The sequence below is a fragment of the Sitophilus oryzae genome, unplaced genomic scaffold (genome assembly GCF_002938485.1).
Source record: "Sitophilus oryzae breed Bouriz unplaced genomic scaffold, Soryzae_2.0 scaffold_158_pilon_pilon, whole genome shotgun sequence".
NCBI lineage: Eukaryota > Metazoa > Arthropoda > Insecta > Coleoptera > Curculionidae > Sitophilus > Sitophilus oryzae.
The window spans coordinates 273380-295628 of record NW_022146269.1 but is presented as its reverse complement, the minus strand read 5'-3'; the positions used below and the strand labels follow the sequence as shown (position 1 = coordinate 295628).

At 32.1% G+C, this 22249-nt stretch overlaps 1 protein-coding gene across 2 annotated transcripts in view; it reads left to right on the top strand.

Moving 5' to 3' along the window:
* Positions 1 to 1655: 1655 nt before the first annotated feature.
* LOC115879908 (dynein heavy chain 8, axonemal) overlaps positions 1656 to 22249 on the top strand; it is a 145373-nt gene continuing 124779 nt past the window's right edge. For both annotated transcript variants that reach the window (XR_004049777.1, XM_030896955.1), the window contains exons 1-6: positions 1656 to 1848; positions 3430 to 3652; positions 7221 to 7363; positions 13697 to 13895; positions 16796 to 16956; positions 21530 to 21709. Coding sequence is in view for 1 of the 2 variants with exons in the window: in XM_030896955.1 (XP_030752815.1) it covers positions 1717 to 1848; positions 3430 to 3652; positions 7221 to 7363; positions 13697 to 13895; positions 16796 to 16956; positions 21530 to 21709 (1038 nt within the window). In the remaining variant the exon portion in view is untranslated. The remainder of the gene's footprint in view (positions 1849 to 3429; positions 3653 to 7220; positions 7364 to 13696; positions 13896 to 16795; positions 16957 to 21529; positions 21710 to 22249) is intronic.

Sequence of the window (22249 nt, the reverse complement as noted above, 5' to 3'; positions counted from 1 at the left end):
GCGCGGGCTTTTTAAATGAGCGTATTTACTAAATAATTTTACTCTAAAATAATTAAATTTGATTATTAAATCTTATTTTTTACACAAATTCAACAATACTAATAACAAGTATCGTTGTGATGTGTAAAAAATAAGATTTAACAGTATAATATATACAATTATTAAATAAAATTAAAGCCAAACATGTGAAATATTATTTATTATTTAAAGTTCCTATTTATAAGTCAAATATTTAAACATCGTTTATTATAATAAAACAAGACCGACGTAATACGCCCAAAGTTTTGTAAATGGAGTAAGTATAAATAGGTACTTAAATGATGGCAAAAATAAAAGACTTACATTATATTCATAGATAAATGAAACAAGTTTAGATTGGAAAGTGCCCATAAGGACAATGTAAACACTATTTGGCGCTATTCTTGCAACGGTCGCGACCCAAAACTTTTGAAAATTTCGGAGCGGTTCGGCTTTTTCCGGAATTATATAGCCAAATATTGTTTATTCAAATTTATTATTATTTTCGTTTAATTTTATAGATAAAATACAGTGTGTTGCATACAAGGAACTTTATTTTATATAAGGACGCATGTATGAAATACCTATGAAACATTGGAAACCGACGTTATGCCACGATCCAGGATGGTTTTTGCAGTTCACAGTTCACAGCACAGCTTTTTGAGTTTTTAATGCCACTTTTTCACAATTATCACCGGTTGAAGTAAATAAAACTTGAATTAAACTCACAAGATAGCAATAATTACTTTGAAAATGGACGCCATAAACACTTTCCGGAATTTCTTTAATGAGAGCGGTTTAGATTTTGAAAAATTATTATGATTTTTGAAGATTCTGACTTTGACAAGAGAAAATTATTTCTGTTTTTGTTTCCCGTTGTTCTTAGCGACCGCTATAGCAGCGCCAGATCGCGTATAACGGTCGCGACCCAAAATAATTTCGCGACCTAAAATTTTTACGGGCTTTCCAATCTAAACTTGTTGCATTTATCTATGATTATATTTTTAGGGCCAGAAACAAAAGGAATTGTCTAATAAAAACACATATAACAAATTAGTTTGAAAAACGTTTTGATGGTTTTGATAATTATTTTTGATAATATTATGATTGGCGCTATGACAACGACAATATTTTTTGAGAATTTGACAATAATATGACAATGGCCGTTGGAAACTATGGAAACTACAAAAAATTCTGATTTACCGCCATCTGGCAATAACTAGTAGCAACTTCTTAACCTAAAAATTAATTGCACTACCACCTAGTGGCTAGGGCTGGAACTATTTTATTTGAGATTTCCGTGGAAACGGTGGAACTGCTTTTGCTATTTCACTTTCCCGCCCCTGGTGTATACAAATACGTGCGTCAAATAATAATGTTATTTATGTCAGAAAATTATATACCTTTCTTTTCTACCTGGAATATATACATTAGGTGTGCTATAGAAATGGTTTCTTGAATTTATAAATTCTATAAATTAAGCCTGACACCTATACTTGTTGGAGATTTAACTGTTTTGTACAAATGAAGGTTTATTATGTATTTTTTAATAAATATAAATAAATCTTTAAGTATCCAAACAAATTTACCATAGTTTTACCTTGATATAATTACTGGTATGTGTCAGTAAAGTGAAATCTTTCAAAAAATAGTTTAAAACTAGATGTAAAAAGTTTGCAATAGTTAAAGCTATTCGAAATGTCAGCTGATCAAGATCAGAATGAACAAGATCTGTCCAATTTGTTGGGCATATCAAAGCAACTTGGGAAGAATAGAAATCGCACTAGTACTACCTTACTGGCTTTGCAAGAGACTATAAAAGAAAAGCAGGTACCTATATCTATTTTAATGTTTTATGGTTTCTTTATTATTTTCCACCATAAAATTATGATACTTTAGACTGTTATTAGCCGTCACCTATAAATTTACTCAATGAAAATTGTATTTTTTACGGAGATAAATTAGATTTATCTTTGTATTTGTTTGAGCCCATTGACATCTATTCTGTCATACTTTAATGTGCTTGAAGCAATGCATGGGTGTGCTGATGTGCTGTGTGCATGATTTTCTGTGAAATACATATTTTTTAGCTACCGTACTGCCTGGGGATCGAACCCAGAACCATCTCGCACAGCCGATCCACATACTACTGCTGGCGCCACTAAAGGGCACAATATATGATATGTAGAATATTCTAGGCGATTTTGAGTCTTTCTGTGCTTTGCCAAATTTTGTTAAAAATCTTCTATTTGAATATCGTCGATTTTCACAATACTATGGTATATGATATACGTTTTTACTAGTACTTGTTTTAATCTTAATAATAATATAAATTATTTAAGAGGTTATAGCTTCTCTGTGTTTCGAAAGTATTTATTAAAGTTGGTATGTTGGAAAATTGTCACCACCCAATTAAGCAATTAAGCATAGCACTATTTTGAATTCTTAAGAATTAATGGTATTTTTTTTTAAGAATTATTGGTATACTAGTACATTCTATTCTTCAGACCTTTAAATTTTTGTTACTAAGATCTCTACAAGATGCATTTAAAGGGCATTTCTTACAGTGCCGTACTCTATACAGAGCGTACCTCTTGCATGTACTTGTGATGTTTGTCACAAGTACACGGGGCCGATTTTGAGTTTTCCTGTGTTTTGCCAAATTTTGTTAAAAATCTTCTATTTGAATATCGTAGCTTTCCACAATACTATGATATATGATATACGTTTTTTATAGTACTTTTGTATTGTTATTATCTCAATGGTCGTTGTATATTTTGTGTGTTGTGTGCTATAATCTTTGGTTTGTGTTTAAGAATTTTCTTAATTTTTAATTTGTCATGTGAGTTTTCCAATGGCACATATACATATGATTTTGTCAGATTTGAATATTCTATTTTACATTTATAATGTAGTTTCGAAAAGTACTTTAAGTTTACGTCTTATTATTAATATACTGGAAACTACTTGGAAACTACTGGAGCTAGAGAGTCGGTTAAATGGGAAAATAATTGCAGTTAATGGTTTGGTTAATTAAACAAAGAAATGAAAACTTATTAACGACAGCTGTTATAAAATACTTTCAAAGTTGGTGAAATTTTGACACCTGGCGCACCTAAGTAACTCAAGGTTCCACCTCGTTTGGCGTAGCGAGACTCCATCTCATGGTTGACAGGTATGAGATACTCACTGGACAACATTTCAGTCTTTATTAATTATATATAGGTTGCCTGTCACTGGCTCTTCGACTTTATTTTAATAGTATTAGTAAACTTCCTGGCCTTCTGATTAGGCTTCAAAAGATGTGTTAACTGTCATTTCCAGAACTATCTTGGTCATGTTTATGTATGTTTTTGCGGTACATTAATTTACAATTACATCAAGATCAGCAAGATTTTTATTTATTTGAAGGTGAAATTTAAAGAATTAAGAGCGGCTAGATATCAAGAATTGCAGTTACCACAAAGACACGTGTGTGATATGGTAGCTATGTATTTGGGCCTCGATCCGAACCTCATTATGGAAGGAGCTATAGACGACGACACTTACATACACTTACTAAATTACTTTTTGGACAAGAACGGAACTAGGGCCATTTTAATCATATATCAAGATGGTCCTCCATATCCTATAGGTTACAAAAATATTTTTTAATATTTGTTATTAAGGCGTAATTGTATGTACCGTATAATGAAAATAATCGGTATCAAGTTACCTTAGAAATAAGAGATGATGTTTTAGATGTATATGGAAAAATATGATGAATGTCAGCGATCGGCATTTTAAGGTAACTTAACGCCGTTTTTTTATCATAAATGTACTAATATAGAACACTTTTAATAAAACTCTTTTTAGGCTGATTCAAAATGAAAAATAAACTGATAGTATATAATTAATATAACTAATAAGATAGTAGTAAGAACACCAAAACATGGTACCATTATCTTTTCCTTAATGTAACTTAGACTGCATAACGCCTCCTTCGATTAGAACTAGTTTATGTCCATTTTATTCAAAATTGAGATTTTCAGGCAGAACTATGTCATAAGGCCTTGTGGATTGAATGCAGAACGAATTTAGCTAGAGTTAGAGGTGTGTAGTTCGTGGACGAACTAGTTCTAGTGAACTATTGCGACCCGGGAACGAAAGGAACTAGTTCCCGGTGTTTTAAAAGACTAGTTCCCCAGGACCTGTTACGAGGACATAGACTGTGACCGACGACGGCGACGATCGCTCAGCGCAATTGTAGCCCAATGCTAGACAAGAGAGAGGAGTACCAGTCGTATGTTATTGGTCCCGGACCGAAAGGACCAAGAGGAACTAAATCAAAGACTAGTTAAAGAACGGATCGAAAGAAATCAGTACATGCATGTTATTTCGTATATTTTTCTTTTTATTGATTTTATGGAAAGCACTGTTGATTTTAAAATGTTGTATCCTATTGTTATAGGGCTTGTTTCTTTCTACAATTTTCTGTCTCTCAATGTACTGTTTGTGTCCAGGAAAAGTTCATATTTTCATAGTTGTCGATTTTCGAAAGAAATCAGTACATGCATGTTATTTCGTATATTTTTCATTTTATTGATTTTATGGAAAGCACTGTTCATTAAAATGTTGTATCCTATGTTATAGGGCTTGTTTCGCTCTACAATTTTCTGTCTCACAATATACCGTTTGTGTCCAGGAAGGGCTCATAGTTTCATAGTTGTCGATTTTCGAAAGAAATCAGTACATGCATATTATTTCGTACATTTTTCATTTTATTGCTTTTATGGAAAGCACTGTTCATTATTATGTTGAACAGACCGCCGTCATATCTGTATCTAATGCCCAATCCTCTCTCCTGCAGTTTGCTGTCCACTATAATGGAGAGCGCTGCCATGAATATGTTGAATAGAAGAGGCGCTAAGACACATCACTGCCTAACTCCTGTATTAGTCAGGAAGGGATCGCTCAGTGATCCATGATGTGACACTCTTGACTGGTTGTTGTTATGGATGCTTTTACACACTGTAAGAAATTTATTGGGTACTCCGATTTTTTTCATAATTGCGCAGTGCATCTCTGTTCACAGAGTCGAAGGCTTTTGTTAGATCGATGAATGCAACATAAAGTTTAGACTTCTGCTCTTTTACTTTTTCCTGTAGTTGGCGGATGGAAAATATGGAATCGACGGTGCCACGGTTGGTGCGAAAACCCGTTTGCGATTCTGGAAGGATTCTTTCTATATGTGGGTCAAGGCGATTTGACATAATTTTTGCAAGAATTTTTCCTCCGATAGCCAATAGTGAAATTCCCCGGTAATTTCCGCAGTCTGATGTACTTCCTTTGTTCTTAAATATATTCACTATATTCGCGTTGCAAAAGTCCTGAGGTACCTCTCCGATTTCCCATATGACATCGAAGAGAGCCTTAAGATGACCAATACGTTCTTTACTTGCACACTTATAGATTTCCGCCGGGGTCGCGTCACAGCCAGCTGATTTGTTGTTTTTAATCTGTTTTATGGATGCCATTATTTCCTGTTCTGTTATTGGGGTATCTAAAACATCGAGGCTGTTATACTGAGGTATTGTGTTTAGTGCTTCTATATTGGGGTTGTTTTCTTGGTTAAGGATATGACTGTAATGCTCTTTCGAGCGGTTTCTAATTTGCTCTTCCTCTTTTAGAAGTTCGCCATTTTGTGCCATGATTGGGCAGCTTACCTTCTTGGTTGGGCCGTATACTTCTTTAACAGCCTCAAAGAATTTACCATAAGAATACAAGGCATTATACAAATAACATATATGGGATGTAGAATCGTCAGGATATCAAGGAGGGATCAAGGACAGGCTAAATTTAGCCTGTCCCTTGTATCTTTTTAAAATTTTTGAAGAAATCTATCAAATAAGCATATCTACTTTCAATTTGGTCAGGTTTTCTTTTAAATCTGGAACTTTCTAGACACTCTAAAACTGATTCAAAAAGTGAGTAAAATCTTGTTAAACGTGCACTTTGTTTATGCTGGCTAGGCGGGAGTGGGGAGTGCCAGCCGTATGTTTCCGGTCCCGGACCGAAAGGACCGAGAGGATCTAAATAAGATACTTGTTCAGGGACTCTATTTAGTAGTTCCGAGATATAATACAAGGCGACGACGCCGGATTCGGCCTTGTCTAAAGTAAATTGTCTTGGTAATTTGTTCCTTGAATATTTTATGGGAATGTTTCGCTTTAGGTCCCTCAAATTAAGAAATATCTTATAAAACGAACTATATATATTTCTGGCTTTTTAGACTAAAAAAAAGGAAGTGAAGAAAAATGCAATTTTTCGTAAAATAAGAGAGAAAACTTCATATTTATTATTTAACTTCACCTTATGTGCCAGTATTAAGTTTTTTATTATTTGCTCCAATTGATTATAGTTTTTTAAACTCTGATTTGAGTTTCTTTTATAATTTTTTGTTGTTATCTGCAATAAAACTTACCTTATATGTTTTTAATAAACGCAATTACAGGTCTGGTTATACAGGGTGACTCTTAAATATGTGCATATATTTTCAGGGTTGGTAGATTTCGATAAAAGAAACATATTTTCTCTTTACCGCTTTTCAAATAAGTCGAAAATATCCAAGTTCTTTTACTTTAAAAATAAAAAATATATTTTTTTGCATAAATTTTTAGAACCACTGCACTGGGTCTTTTCTGAACCACTGGAAGTTTGCTTTCTTGTAAATTTAATCTACTACCTATGTTGCCATATTATCAAGAAGTTATGTTGTTTAACTAAAAACTAAAACAATTTCCAAAAAATTTCAAATTTTCATAATCTTTCTCGAAAAAAATAATCGTGTTTCTGTTCGAAATATACTACACCTAAAAATATTTGCACCTATTTAAGACTCACCCTGTAAGCCGCACATTATAAAAATTATACAGATCATACTATGAATAGTTCTGACTTAAACAAAACACATGAGCAAGCAATGGGGATGTTAATATTAGTCGGGAACTAATGTGAACTAAAGACCTAGTTCAAGGAACTACTCCTCTGGAGGAACTGGAACTAAGGAACTAGAAATCCCACCTCTAGTTCTCGTTGAAAGTCTCAATTTTGTATAAAATGGATTACACTAGTTCTAATCTAAGTGGACGATAAGGCACCACCATCTCTTATTATACCTCTCTATCTTTTCAAGATTTCTATAGAATTTATTAATTTTTTAGAAACTGGACGATATAATCCTGTTACCAAAGGTCCCATTAAACGAATATATGTCACAAGAGGGATAAAAGAAACGCTAAAAGAAAAAGCTGTAGCGGTTTATAAAGTTAAACGGATCACTCTAGATTTAAAAAACATAAACGACGTAAGAATAGTTCCTGGTGATTACAAAGAACGAGCGGTCTTATTTTTAAAGTCTTATTTTTTTTTCTTAACGATTTTATATTATAATTTATTTTTTATTTATATATTTATTATAATTTTCCCCCAAGAGCTCTGTTAGTGATTGGAATGAAATTTTAAGAGTAGAAATTACCATAACTGCTAGAAATTTTAATGCTAAGAAAGTGTCAACAGATTCACCAGGTACGTGCATATTATGGGTTATCACTTGAATATTTTTCTAAAAAATCATCACAAAAAAAAAGTCAGTAACCCATTACTGATTTTTTTTGCCTTGTTACCAAAATTGTGTATGCCGTTTAATGTCGATAAAAAGTTGTATATTTTTTATCGATTTTGATCTTTTTGATCAAATAAACGCAATTTTATTAATCACAATTAATATATCCAAAAAAAATCCTTATGGGGTTTTCGCCACTGCACTTCAGGAAAAATCTACAAAATAAAATAGTTATTTTTTGTAAACACTTCTGCGTTAAACCTAAACGGACGCTGCTTGTCAGAAGTTGTGTTTACAGTAATAAAAATTTGCCTAACAAAGAAAAAAATGCTTAACGTTTCGGAAAGTTTTCTCTTTCCGTCGTCGGAAGCAAAAAAATATAAAGAATCAAGAAAAAAACTATTTAAAATATTTAAATTGAACTATTCGAGAACACTTTACTTTTTAAAACAGATACGTCTACAAGAAATCGTTCTGACAAGCAGCGTCCGTTTAGGTTTAACGCAGAAGTGTTTACAAAAAATAACTATTTTATTTTGTAGATTCTTCTTGCAGTGCAGTGGCGAAAAACCCATAAGGATTTTTTTGGATAGATGAATCCGCCACATAGGTATAGACATTTTTTACAATTAATATAATTAAGAGAAAAATAAAATTAATAAATTTAATAATTATGATAACTGATGTTCAGTACTACCTACAGCAATTTCAAAAACATTTAAATAATGGCATTTAAGATAATTACAAAAGGCTATTTTAAAAAGTTTTAACATACTGTAACTTTAAAACTACCCATTTTCGCATCTAAGTTTAAAGGAACTTTTTTCGTATTTTTTGATGAGAAATCAATGAGTACTTATTTAAAATTTAGACCTGTTAATGATATTAAAAAAGTTTAAAGGTTTCTATTAGACTCGGATTAGGATAAATTAATAAAATTTCGTTTATCTCATCAAGGAGACCGAAATCGACAAAATAGCAAGAGATAACTTTTCATCGGCATTAAACGGTTTATACAATTTTGCTAACAAGAGTAAAAAAAGTCAGTGGCGTACATGTATTTTTTATAAAAAAAATCCAGTGATAACCCATATGCCCTGGTGAATATGTATTTTTTTAGCTTTAAAATATGTCCCACTTATCGTAACTTATACCCTTGTATATGAATTTTTAAAGTAGCTCAACATAAGACGTTTATGGATGTAAAGCACGAGATGGCGGGGCGTATTTCACGGTCTTTTACTACAGAAAAATATTTTTTGTTACTCTGAATTTTGAAGCGACCAATAAAAACAGAGAAAATAAAAATCGATAATTTTCGGACTGTGCCAATTGGTTACTAATCGACCAGATTATTTTTTATTAGATCGACCTAATCGACCAGATTATTATTACTTTTTATCTATTAGATATGCTATAAAAGCTGGTAATTATACAATTCGACCCTTGTAAATACCCGACAAATTCCGCAAGGCCGACGAGGCCGATGCTTTTCACTGATAAGAAAAAAAATGTTTGTTTAGATAATTTTCGAGATATTTTTCCTTTCTGAATGCACATTTTTAAAGTATTTTGTATTCTTTGTCCGCTTGATCTATTATACTGGTCGCACGTATCGAAGTTCTGTTTCTTCTAGTTTTAAAAAATGTTCTTATTTCTTTGTAGTTGTAGTGGTTGTAGTATAAAATTAGATTAATTTTATTAAGTTTAATTATGTATAATGTTTAGTGTAGAATAGCAGAAATAGTTTAGTAGTGCTTTTATAGTTTATTATTCTGTAGTTAAGTAGTAGGTGAAGGGATAATTTGGTTATTTTTTCTTTTTGTTTGATTAATTAGTAAGTTTGATAATTTTTTCAGTGTAGAATACAAGAAGTAGTTGTGTAGTGTTTTTATAAAAGATTATATTAGTTTATTTTGTAGATGAGTAGTAGGTGAAGGTATTTGGGTATTTTTTCTTTTTGTTTTTCTTCTAATTGTAGTAATTCTATTAAGTATTGTGATAGATACACTATATCTTCCTTCAACTTCGTTGAAAAGTGCGTTATCATATAATTTTGGTTTTCTGGTAGTAGAATAAACGAAAAAAAAAATCTGATCAAATTTATTTTAAATTAAATTAATCGAGTCTTATTAATCAAATTACTCTAGTCAAATAATAATAATAATAGTTTCTAAATACTATACAGGGTGAGTTTCCTACGATGTTCTCTATGGGTATCTCGGAAACTACTGGAGATAGAGTCGGTTAAATGGGGAAAGAATTGCAGTTTTGTGGGGTCATAAATATGCGCCTTTCGGATTTTTCGGAGAAGTTCAAGGCTTACTAGATATTTCGAAAAAACAAATTTTGGCTATTTTAAAACTTGTCTCTAATTCCATTATAATCTACCGTATGATCGAATAAAAACGGCGTCAACGATGGCTATAAAATGAAAATCGCTGTCATTTTATATGTAAAATTATATGGGAAATATCATCGATCGTCATTTCATAGCCATAACTGACGCCGTTTTCATTCGGTCATACGGTATTTTAGACAAAAAGTTTTCAGATAAAAGTTGTAGATAATCACGTACCTAATGAGTTTGTGTTTTCTGTTTTTTTTTCCAAAGCCTGTCATTTTTGACATATGACACAAACATTATGTTTTTTTTTAAATGGAAACCACAGTTGGCCATGACTTCATAAAAAGCGCCATTTTTTAAGCTTTTCAGCGATATATGTAGGTATAATATGTTTTTTTCGAAAAATTACAAGTTATAGCCAATTCTTTTCTTTCTTGACTAATTTCCATACCAATAATACCATGCCAATTAGTTGGCATCAAAAATGTAAAAAGTTTTATGTTTTCAAAAAAAAATATTGTAAAATTCGTAAAGCACTCAATTTAGAATAAAATAATCTAAGAATGAAATGATTCGTTTATAAACCTGCATTAAATCAAATTAAAATAGGTATGTAACTTTTTTTAAAATCTTAATTAACAGCAATTAGCATTATCATAAATTATTATAAATAATGTACCAACATATCGAAATAATAATTTCTTTGTTAATACGGTTTAGAATTCTTAAAATAACAGGCAAAAATAATCCACAGTTTACAATAAAATAAAAGTTTCGTTTAAATTTCTTAATCAGCTGATCACTATTAAAGTTCGCAGAAACCCGGGGCTATATTATTACATTACTCTGAGGAAAATAACGAAAATAATCGATATTTTTGACTCCGCCCCGAAAGGTTCACGATTTGTCCTCCAGTTGGCAGCACATTTTGTCTAGTCGGTTGAGCAACTTTAAGAATATATAAACAAGGCTTATACCCTCAAAATTTCACTCGAATCGCTAAATGGACGAATAAAATTATAATAAATTAGAAAAAGATGAAGACCCTGTAACTACGAAATACAGCAGAATTGGATCTATGTTGATATAAAAAAATAAATCTTATTTTTACGTGAGGAATCTCCCAACGATAGATGGCATGTTTACAGTACTACAATAACTAAAGAATAAACTAATAGCTATTTATGTAACTAGTACCTAAAATGATGTTTTTTAGGACGAATCATTACTGTTTGCGGACGAGGCGTTAGCCGAGTCCGAAATAGTAGATGAGTCCTAAAAAACATAATTTAGGTACGTGTTACATACACTATTTTTTGTCATACGCTTTTTACAGTTTTTTAGAACGCATATTTGCAAATTTTCCATATTTGAAATTATAATGTTGAAAAAAAAGTTATTTATAAATTCATATCTTAGTAACGAGTTTGTTTATTTCATCGCATTTTGACATGTCATTCGAAATTTGTCACAAAATCACACAAATTCATCAACAATTTTAAAATGTTCCAAAATCCCGAACATATTGCTAATAAGGCCAAAGAAATCGTGTTGGATTTACTTCCTGTGAAGTCTCGTGCCATTTACCAGAAAGAATATGATGTTTTTAATGAATGGAAAGACAAAAATGGCGTATTCGTTGTAAATGAAGATGTATTGCTAAATTATTTCCACGAAAAAGTAAGTACCTAGGTACCTATTTAAAAGAGGCTTTTAAATTAAAATATTCTTAAATTACAGTCACAAACATTCAAACCATCGTCAATTTGGTCGAAATATTCCATGCTGAGAGCAGTGTTAAGTGTTAAAGAAGATATTTATATTGACAAATTTCCAAAACTTATTGCTTTTTTGAAGAGGAATTCGGTTGGTTACGAGCCTAAAAAGTCTAAGGTTTTGTCCATAAAAGAGATCGGTGATTTTTTGGCCACGGCTAGTGATGAAACTTATTTACTTACTAAGGTAAGTTTGCGATAATGATTTTTAAAATATATAGATGGTTTCTTATTCCATTGTATTTGATTTTTAGGTAGCTCTTTGTGGAGCATGTAGAAGAGAAGAATTGTACTCTCTACGAGTGCAAGACATCATAGAAAAAGACAACAGCTGCCTTTTAGTTACCCTTGCGGATACAAAAACTAATATCAAAAGAGTGTTTCCGGTGGTGAACGAAGGGAACGTTGTCAATCCAGTTGAGTTGTATAGAAAATATGCTTGTCTTAGGCCAAAAAATGTACCACATGATTATGTCTTCATCTCTTATCGTAAAGGAAAATGCACCGTGCAACGAGTCGGCATTCATTCATTTGGGAAGATGCCATCGATTGTAGCAGCATTTTTAAAGTTGTCGAACCCAAACGAATATACAGGTCATTGTTTCCGACGTAGTTCTGCTACTCTTGCTGCAGATGCAGATGTGGATTTTACATCGCTGAAACGCCTAGGAGGTTGGAGGTAAAAATTTTAATATTTTCCGATCTTGTTCTAAACAACAATAATTATTTAGGTCGTCCACAGTGGCCGAAGGTTACATAGAAGAATCTATTGAGAAAAAGAAGAAAGTTTGCAAACTGCTAATGGGGGAAAAGAAAATCGCGACCACTTCCACGGATGTATTACCAAGTACATCATCGTTCGCATTTACTCCACCTCATCAGAAAGTAAATTTACCTGCCAATGGAGGAGTCGTTTCGATTGCAGATGCAAGTTTTCAAAATGCACAAAATTGTTCATTTCATTTTTATTTTTCCAAATAACTTAGCTTTTGATATTGTTAGTATTTAATAATTTAAAAATCAAATACAATGGAATAAGAAACCATCTATATATTTTAAAAATCATTATCGCAAACTTACCTTAGTAAGTAAATAAGTTTCATCACTAGCCGTGGCCAAAAAATCACCGATCTCTTTTATGGACAAAACCTTAGACTTTTTAGGCTCGTAACCAACCGAATTCCTCTTCAAAAAAGCAATAAGTTTTGGAAATTTGTCAATATAATATCTTCTTTAACACTTAACACTGCTCTCAGCATGGAATATTTCGACCAAATTGACGATGGTTTGAATGTTTGTGACTGTAATTTAAGAATATTTTAATTTAAAAGCCTCTTTTAAATAGGTACCTAGGTACTTACTTTAAACAAATAACTTAGCTTTTGATATTGTTAGTATTTAATAATTTAATTATAAATATATGTATAATTTTATGTGATTTTGTGACAAATTTCGAATGACAAAATAAAACAACCAAATAACGAATTTAGACATTTTAGTCCATAAAGGTTGCCATGACGACCTTTACGGCCTAGGCCGAAAAAGAAACATTTTACGGACTGAAATGAGTCCGTAAAATAGCTGTTTTTGGGAGCGTATGACAAAAAATATTTTACAATTCAGTGAAACAAGTTTTCAACTTCTTCACGCAGTGCACACATTTTACCATTTTTTTCAAACACCCTCTTGCATTGCAAGTTAAGAGAAACGAAGTACAAAAACATTTTTTCTTGTTATTAAGTTAACTTATTACTAATTACAATAAACACAAATCAAGTTAAAGATAATATTTTTCTGCGTAAGCAAAACGAGCGAAAAGCATGCGTGTCTGAGGCGAACTTTACTTGGACTTAAGTTAACTTATTACGTTACGTTACCACTTGTTAATTGTAATCACAGTATAAATGCAACATTTTTGATTGTCTTTCAAATATATATCTCCACGATCTACAGGAAATATTTTTTACTGAAATGGACTTGAGCAGAGGAACAAAAAACTGCGCCTCAATAGCCTACGAAATATTTGCTGAATTAATCGATCCCCCGTTGAAAATGTCGAAAGAATGGGGAGACCTGCCCAAAACTGCTATGGGAAGAATGCAGAAGCTAAATTTTTTGGGCGATTTTGATTCGTTTGTTAAATTTCTTGACAGTAAGTTTGAAATAGCAATATACAGGGTGGTCCGAACTGTATTCCGGAAACTTCGGCAGCATGTTCTCCAGATAAAAATAAGTAAAAAAGTTCGTATAAATGTATGTCCTAAAATGCTTAGTTTCGTAGATACAGAGGGTATAGAACTTTCATTTTCATTTCGATTTTATCAAAATGATTTCTAAGGTAACGCCAATATTTGGATGAAAATTGGTATCTAAGAGTTTTTTGACATGAGAAATTTGATTTTGATGTCAACATGACTCCTATTTGTAGGGGGTGCCGCCCAAGGGGTGCCACCTACATGTGTTTTAACTGTTTTGCAGGGTAATAACTTTTCGTCCATGCCTGTATAAAGCTACTGAATGAAAAATAAACATTTCCGTTATTTTTTACGTAAAAAATTTCTTGGTAAAAATTGCTACGAGCAAAGGTTCTTAAGGTATTTAGAATACAAATATAGTCAAAACAATGTTCAGTAGATAGTTACAGTCTGATAAACGGATCTGAAACAACGGGGCAACGGCAAGGGGATGGCAATTTTCTAAAATCATGACCGATTTCATTCATAAAATATCCACGAGCGTGCGGTGTTTCATAAAAATATATCAGGAATTTTTATAATATTTTCCAGTAAAGTTTATAATATTATTTTACTTTAAATATACCTACATTTTGTTTAGTCATTTGCCAAATATAGTAATATTTGTTAAAACGCGTGTACTAATTACAATAAACACAAATCAAGTTAAAGATATAAAACACAATACAATAACACCGCCACTGGATTTTTCAATAGTAGTGACTGTTTCTACTATTCCTAGAGAGGGGCACAAAGTTGGGGGTAATGGCGGCAAGAGGTGCGAGAATTTCGACCAATCAGACTGGTTGAATCCGGGATGCCATGATGAATTTTGTCAGCGTTGCCAGCTTACCCTAAGCGGACGTTATCTTAAGGAAATACTTTACCTTCTATAATAGGCAGAATGAACGAAATCAGTTAATTAGATAGATTATTACAATAGAATACATTATTACAATAAGAATTACGTCAACATATTAGCATATATATAATTATGTATGCTGAAATGAACTAAAATATATTCAATTTATAGGTAATATCGAGCAACTTCTTCTTCCAAAAAATGATAATAAAACCGATCTGTTGAACTTTTGGTACATTCAAATTAAAAAAAACATCCAAATTAAAAAAAAAACATTGATAATTTAGATTCCAAATATCTTGAGAACCATTACTCCTAGAGATTTTTACTAAGATACCCTTTTTACGTAAAAAATGTCGTAGATTTATATTTTTTTACTCAGTAGTTTTATACAGGTACGGATGAAAAGTTATTACTCTTCAAACCAGTTCAAAATATGTAGGTGGCGCCCCTTACAAGTAGGAGTATCGTACATCAAAATCAAATTTCTCATGTGAAAAAACTTTCAGACACCAATTTTCATCCAAATATTGACGTTACTTAGAAATTATTTGGAAAACATTAAAATAAAAATTAAACTTCTACACACTGTATCTCTGAAACTAAGCATTTTAGGACATACATTTATACGAACTTTTTTACTTATTTTTATTTGCAGAATATGCTGCCGAAGTTTAAGGACTACAGTTCGGACCACCCTGTATAGCAGGGACGCCCCTGCTATACCGGGTGCATCTCAAAAGTGGCTCATCCCTATAACTTTTTTATTTTTTCAGAAAAAACAACGAGATTTGGTATGTTAGTATATGACATAAATTAGGATTGAATGACATAATTCAATTGTTTTCGGTCACTTCCGGTTTCACCGGAAATGACTACAACTCTTAATTTTTAAATGGCACCTTCGGAATTTTTTTACTTCATTCGATAGAAAATGACAGTCTGAATAGAATGACATATCTTATGTCAACTTTTGACATTTTCACATATGGTTTATTTGAAATTGTAACATGCGGTTCATAACGACTCGAAATACCAAGTGTGTGGTATCAAATTATTCGCAAAAAATGCCTTTTCCAAATATGCTAATGAGCCACCCTCGTTCCATTTGAAAAAACTGAGTTATGATTAAAAATACGATTTGGGTATCTTTTAAGGGGCCAGGACAAGACACTAAAAACATTAGACAATCAAATCTATTTTCCAAGGCTCCTTGATTAAAAATTAGTCCTTTTAACACAGCCATGGCACTCCAGATTGAAATTTAAAATACAATTTGTTTTTGAGCGAATATTTCAAAAGTTGACATATGTGGTTCGATTCAGAGTGTCATTTTCTATCGAATAAAGTAAAAAAATACCGAGGGTGCCATTTAAAAATCAAAAGTTGTAGTCATTTCCGGTGAAACACGAAGTGACCGAAAAGAATTGAATACGTCAATCAATCCTAATTTATGTCATATACTACAGTAGTCATAGCGACACTTAAGCCAGACAGCCACTTCCGGTCCAGATACTGATGGAGCGTAACGTAAATCAGGTAAGAACGGTTAAAATACGCTAATAAACAAGAATGAACAGGTTTAAACAAGAAACAACCGCTTTAAAATAGAAATAAACAGGTTTGAACAAAACATTAACAGGTCTATTTTTTAAGCTAAAAAGCGGTTCAAAGCAGTTCAAAAGCGGTCCAAACCTGTTCATGCTTGTTTATTAGCGCATTTTAGCCGTTTTTACCTGATTTGCGTTACGCTCCATCAGTATCTGGATCGGAAGTGGCTGTCTGGCTCAAGTGTCGCTATGACTACTTACGAACATCAAATCTCGGATTTTTATCTGAAAAAATAAAAAAAGTTATAGGGGTGAGCCACTGTAGAGACGAAACCGGTATAGTGGGAGGGGGTAAGCGGGGGGTGTAGCTACGCCACTGATATTAATTTATTTTTTATATTATTAGAGACCAAGCTAGATTTGGAAGGCATCGTTTTATTTACGATCGATGAAGAACTTGCTGACTTATTAGCGAACGAGGCCGATAGATCGAAATATTATTTTAACAAGGCTTTTATTCAAAGGGTGGAATCTCAAGTGAGAATATGGAACAAATTAATAGAAAGGGTAACTATTTGACTTAAGAGAAAATTTTTTAGTAATGCACTAAAAAATACACAATTTAACCATAATACATAAAAAAATATACCAGGTGTTTTTCAATAGTAGTTCACCCCTATAACAACTACTTTATTTATTCAGATAAAACACATATTTAATGTGTTAGTATAGCACATAAATTGGAATTGATTCACGTATTCAATTATTTTCGATCACTTCCTTTTTTTCTTTTCATTTTTAAATGGCGCACTACATATTTTTTACTCTATTTGATAGAAAATGATGTTCTGAATAGAATATAAAAAATCAATATGTTCTGTATAAATAAGATTTTTTTATTGAGTTCTGTAATTTTATTCATTTTAAAATATTTTATGTGAAACCATTTCAGAATACCCGGTAGTAAAATAATTTGGCATTCATCAAGTTACAATAAGTTATATCTATTTCTGCCAATATACAGGGTGAGTCTTAAATAAATGCAAATATTTTCAGGGCTGGTAGATCTCGATAAAAGAAACATATTTTCTCATTACCGTTTTTTAAAGTCCAAAATAACAGAGTTTATTTTACTTTGAAAACTTCTAAAAATTGTTTTTTCTTGAATTTTGAGAACCACTGGATCTTTACTGGATTTTCTTTCTTATAAATTTGATTTACTACCTATGTTGTCATATTATCGAGAAATGATGTTTTTAACTAATTACTAAAAAAAATTTCGTAAAAATTTTTCAAAAAATTCCAAATTTTCTTTCGCGAAATAAACGTCATATAGGGAAATTAAAATAGCTTTTGTTGCACATCATAATACGACCACCAGCAAACTCAATGAGACGACGCATGGTGTCATTGATAACGTGCGACGAAAGTTGCACGTTATCAATTTCAAACCAATTTCCTTATAGACTTGTTTCTGGGGTTGAAATATACTATCCCTAAAAATATTTGCACTTATTTAAGACTTATCCTGTATAATATTTTGGTGTATTGTGATTAAATTGTGTATTTTCTATACGGGGTTTTTCATGCAACTATTTCATTAAAACTTTTTAGAATTTGGAATTGTATTTTGCACTTGCAATAACAAGTAAGAGGGTGCTATTAATGCACAAACTAATAATCACAGAATTTAATAAAAACTAAATTTTAAAGTGGTATAATGTTGGTATAGTTATCAATCAAACTTACTTTTCTGACTGCAGTCAAGGGTAATATTAGGTAGATAATAAAGGACCTTTATTGTCATGTTCTCGTTCAAAATAATTTAAAAAAAAACAGGGCTTTGCTTCGACTGTTTAAATGCTCTTTGCTTCGACTGTTTAGATGCTTCGGCATATTTTCAACACACAGTTTCAAGAAATGCAATACAAAAACTCGAAAATTTAGTTCTTAAAAACTGTTTGTGCTTAAAAGTGCATTTTTTAAAAAAAACTATGAAAATATGCAAAAGAAACGACAATTACTCACAAGGGTTCAACAACAACACGATATTATACAAAATAATGACTGACACTAGGATAATTGTCAAATAATAAAGGGCAAAGGGCAACATTGCTGAACACGGCGCAATGTGACCAACATAGCGATAATAAAATTCGGTTTAAACTAATTTTTGCAGCTTTAATCTAAATAAATTATCTGTTACCAGCATTTGCTCTATAAAGTAAAATGAAGAACTGCTCGGTATCTTAAAATATACAACAAATTTAAACATTTTTGCCAAAACTTCATTTAGCCAGGTTTATAGACTTTAGTGTCAATGTTGATATTGTTATATTGTTCCGTGGGTCCACTGATTTAAACTCACGATAAAATACGAAACGATTTTATTTGTCTCACTCTGTACACACAACTTATACTATTTACAACACAACTTATGCAACTACTATTACTCTAACGGTATTTCACAATTTAAAACGCGGTATATTCAAACTTCAGACTGTCAACTGCCAAAGCGCGTGGAACGTTCTAAAGAATTCTGTAATTTTCTTTTACTTTCTGGCGAATTCGCCAGGTTCCTCAATGCACGTTGCAATTATGTAGCAGTAATGCAGTTATGTAACCAGTAATACACCTTGACCTTGACAATATGATCGATGACGTGCATCGGAAAATGTTTTGCGATTTCAATATTTGAAAATGCTGTGACCGGGAAACCGGTAATTCCATGTTTTATACAGGGTGTCCCAGAAATAAGTGCAAATATTAAAACTGGTAGTACAGTTCAATCCCAGAAACACGCCTATGAGGTTTTTTGCGAAAAAAAAAATGTTGGAAATTTTTAATTTTTCTTGACATTTTCCGGGAAATTTGAAAAAACTTTTTAGTGCAACTTGTTTATTCACCTGAGATTTCCCTACGGTGTATCTAAACCTTGCAGTGTTGCAACCTCCTATGTTATCCACGTTCTACATAGTTCTACATTTATAAATTCATAGACAAAATTAGGAATGTTAAATTTAATCTTTTATCAGTGCTCATTATTAATAATTATAGAAAAAACACATTAATTATTTTTAGTACTTACCCTTTCAATGAAAACTTAACAAAATCCACCGAAAATTACGTTTATGACGTTTACGAAAATCTTTGTTGCGCTGCAAAATAACTTTATTTTGGATTAAATTTAATAAAATTATTCATCATATTCCGAGTATTATTCACAATCAGGTCACAAAAAAGAAATTCCTAAAATGTTTATCGTAATTTAGAATTCAATATATCGAAAACAGCCCAACGAATAATCGATTCATTTTTGTTTTCTTTCATGTTTCTGTTTTATTTGAACCACTGATTTACAAAACACCTTGAAAAGCGCACATTACTTTGAATACCTTTCTGAATGAATAAATGCTGAAAATTATTGTCTCTTATTATTACTTTACGAAGTACTTTCAATCTAAGAAAATACATGTTTCACTCAACAATTTTAAATACGTATTTTGTTTTTTCGCTGTTTTTTCGATGTATTTCGACAATTCCATCGACAGCCCAATCGTCGCACGTCGGCCAAGAATGCCGCGGTGAACTTTTTCTTTGAGGCGCCGCGCCGTCGTGGCGGGCTTGCGTCTGACAACGATGTTAAGCAACGTTGTCGTAGTTAAAACAATCTCAAATTCAAGACATTCGAAGCAATCAAATTCGTATTAAAATTTAAAAATAAAACAGAGAAACGTGAAAGGAAACAAACAAAACAAAAATGAATTGTTTATTTGTCGGGCTGTTTTCGATATATTGAATTCTGAATTACGATAAACATTTTAGAAATTTCTTTTTTGTGACCTTATCAATAATCAATTAATTTGTGTTTTGTTTGTTTCCTTTCATGTTTTTCTGTTTTGTTTTTAAAATTTAATAAAAATTTGATTGCTACGAGTGTCTTGAATTTGAAATTGTTGAAACTACGGCAACCTCGTATGACGCAAGCTGGATACGGCGGCGGCGCGACAAAGGAGCAGTTAACAGTGATGCGCGGCTCTCTTGGCTGACGGTTGTGCTGTCGATGGATTTGTCGATATACATCGAAAAAATAGCGAAAAAAACAAAATACGTATTTAAAATTGTTGAGTGAAACATGTATTTTCTTAGAATGAAAGTAGTTCGTAAAGTGGCGGTAAGAGACAATAATAATTCTCAACATTTATTCATTCAGAAAGGTATAAGTAATGTGTGCTTTTCAAGGTGTTTTGTAAATCAGTGGTTCAAATTGTGATGAAGCCTATATGAAAATAATGTGTTAAAATAAAAAAATGGGGACTGCTATTTTAGCAGTTATTATGATAGCATGTACAAGTAAAGCAACACAGTAAAGTGTATTTTAGTTAAGTGTGTATCGAAAAAGAGAACTGTCACAGTTACATCGATCTGTCATATGTATCTTTTTTAATGTTGGGTAAGTTTTTTAATTTAACTTTTTTAACTTTTAAACATTTACTTTTTAATTTATTTTATGTAATAGGTAATATCGCAATCTTAAAAATGTAATGCATCTCTGCAAACTCCTCAGGTGTTGTGATTTTATGACTTACTCTTAAACATATACTTTCTTGTTCATATGGCAACACAGTGCGTCGAATTAACTGAAATCCGGGCTTGATCCGGGTAATTGGATGTAGTTGGCGATATCTGCCGGCGGTTCTCAAAATGTTGCGATTATTTTTTAAAATTTTTAAAGTTAAATAACTCGGTTATTTTCAATTTATTTTAAAAATGGTAAAGAGAAAATATGTTTATTTTGACCAGATCTACCACCCTCAAAATATTTGCACTCATTTCTGGGACACCCTTATTACCGATTACTGGTATATTGAAAAGTCGGTAAAATTGCAATCCCTATTTAGTATTTAATTTAGAGCTACTTAAAATAAACAAATTAACGGCCGCTTCTAGTTAAACGGAAAGTATCAGAAAGTGGAAAATATTTTAGAAAAATTGAACACCTGGTAACCTTAAAACCTAGTAGGTAAACCTTAAGTAAAAAAATTCAAATTGTATCTAAATTTGATTCTAAAACACTTTAATCAACAAATTTCGTGAACAATTTTGTATAATGTCTTTCTCATAATATTTCCAACTTTAGTGTCTAGTACAATATCAACAAGTTAGGAGTGAAAACGAGTTTGTGGGTCCGAACGTGGAAGTGGAGTATTGGCGACGCCAACTAACAAGGTTTACGAGCATCGTGGAATTCGTGGATACCGAGCGCTGTAATTATTTTATTAAGTTCTTAAAGGCTTGTTTTGGTGGCGAGATTTGTAAGGTACGTACAGGGTGGCATGGCGCCTCTCATATGACGCGGATGCTCCTAAGAGAACGGTAGTTTATATCAAAATGAAATTTTGGGAGCATATTATGTAGGTTAACTGAACGCATCTTTAAAAAATTTAGAGAGTTTTACAGGGTGTCCCCAAAAAAAAGTTACATATCAAAGTTTTTTTTTGTAATCGAACAAACTATACAGGGTGGTGCGAACTGTATTCCGGAAACATCGGCAACATATTCTGCAGATAAAAATAAGTAAAAAAGTTCGTATAACAGCGCTAACAGATGGAGCGGACCGTCCGCGACGGACCGTTTTTTTTTTCAAGATAGCCGTCGGACGAACTCCGTCGGACGGAGCATACGCGCCCACGTGAAATTGTTCATATAAACTCATGGTACTTGCTCGAAGTCGCTGACGCTCCGCTCCATCTGAAAGCGCTGTAAATGTATGTCCTAAAATGCTTTGTTTCGGAGATACAGGGTGTAGAATTTTCATTCTTATTTCGATTTTTTCCAAATAACTTCTGAAGTTATATCA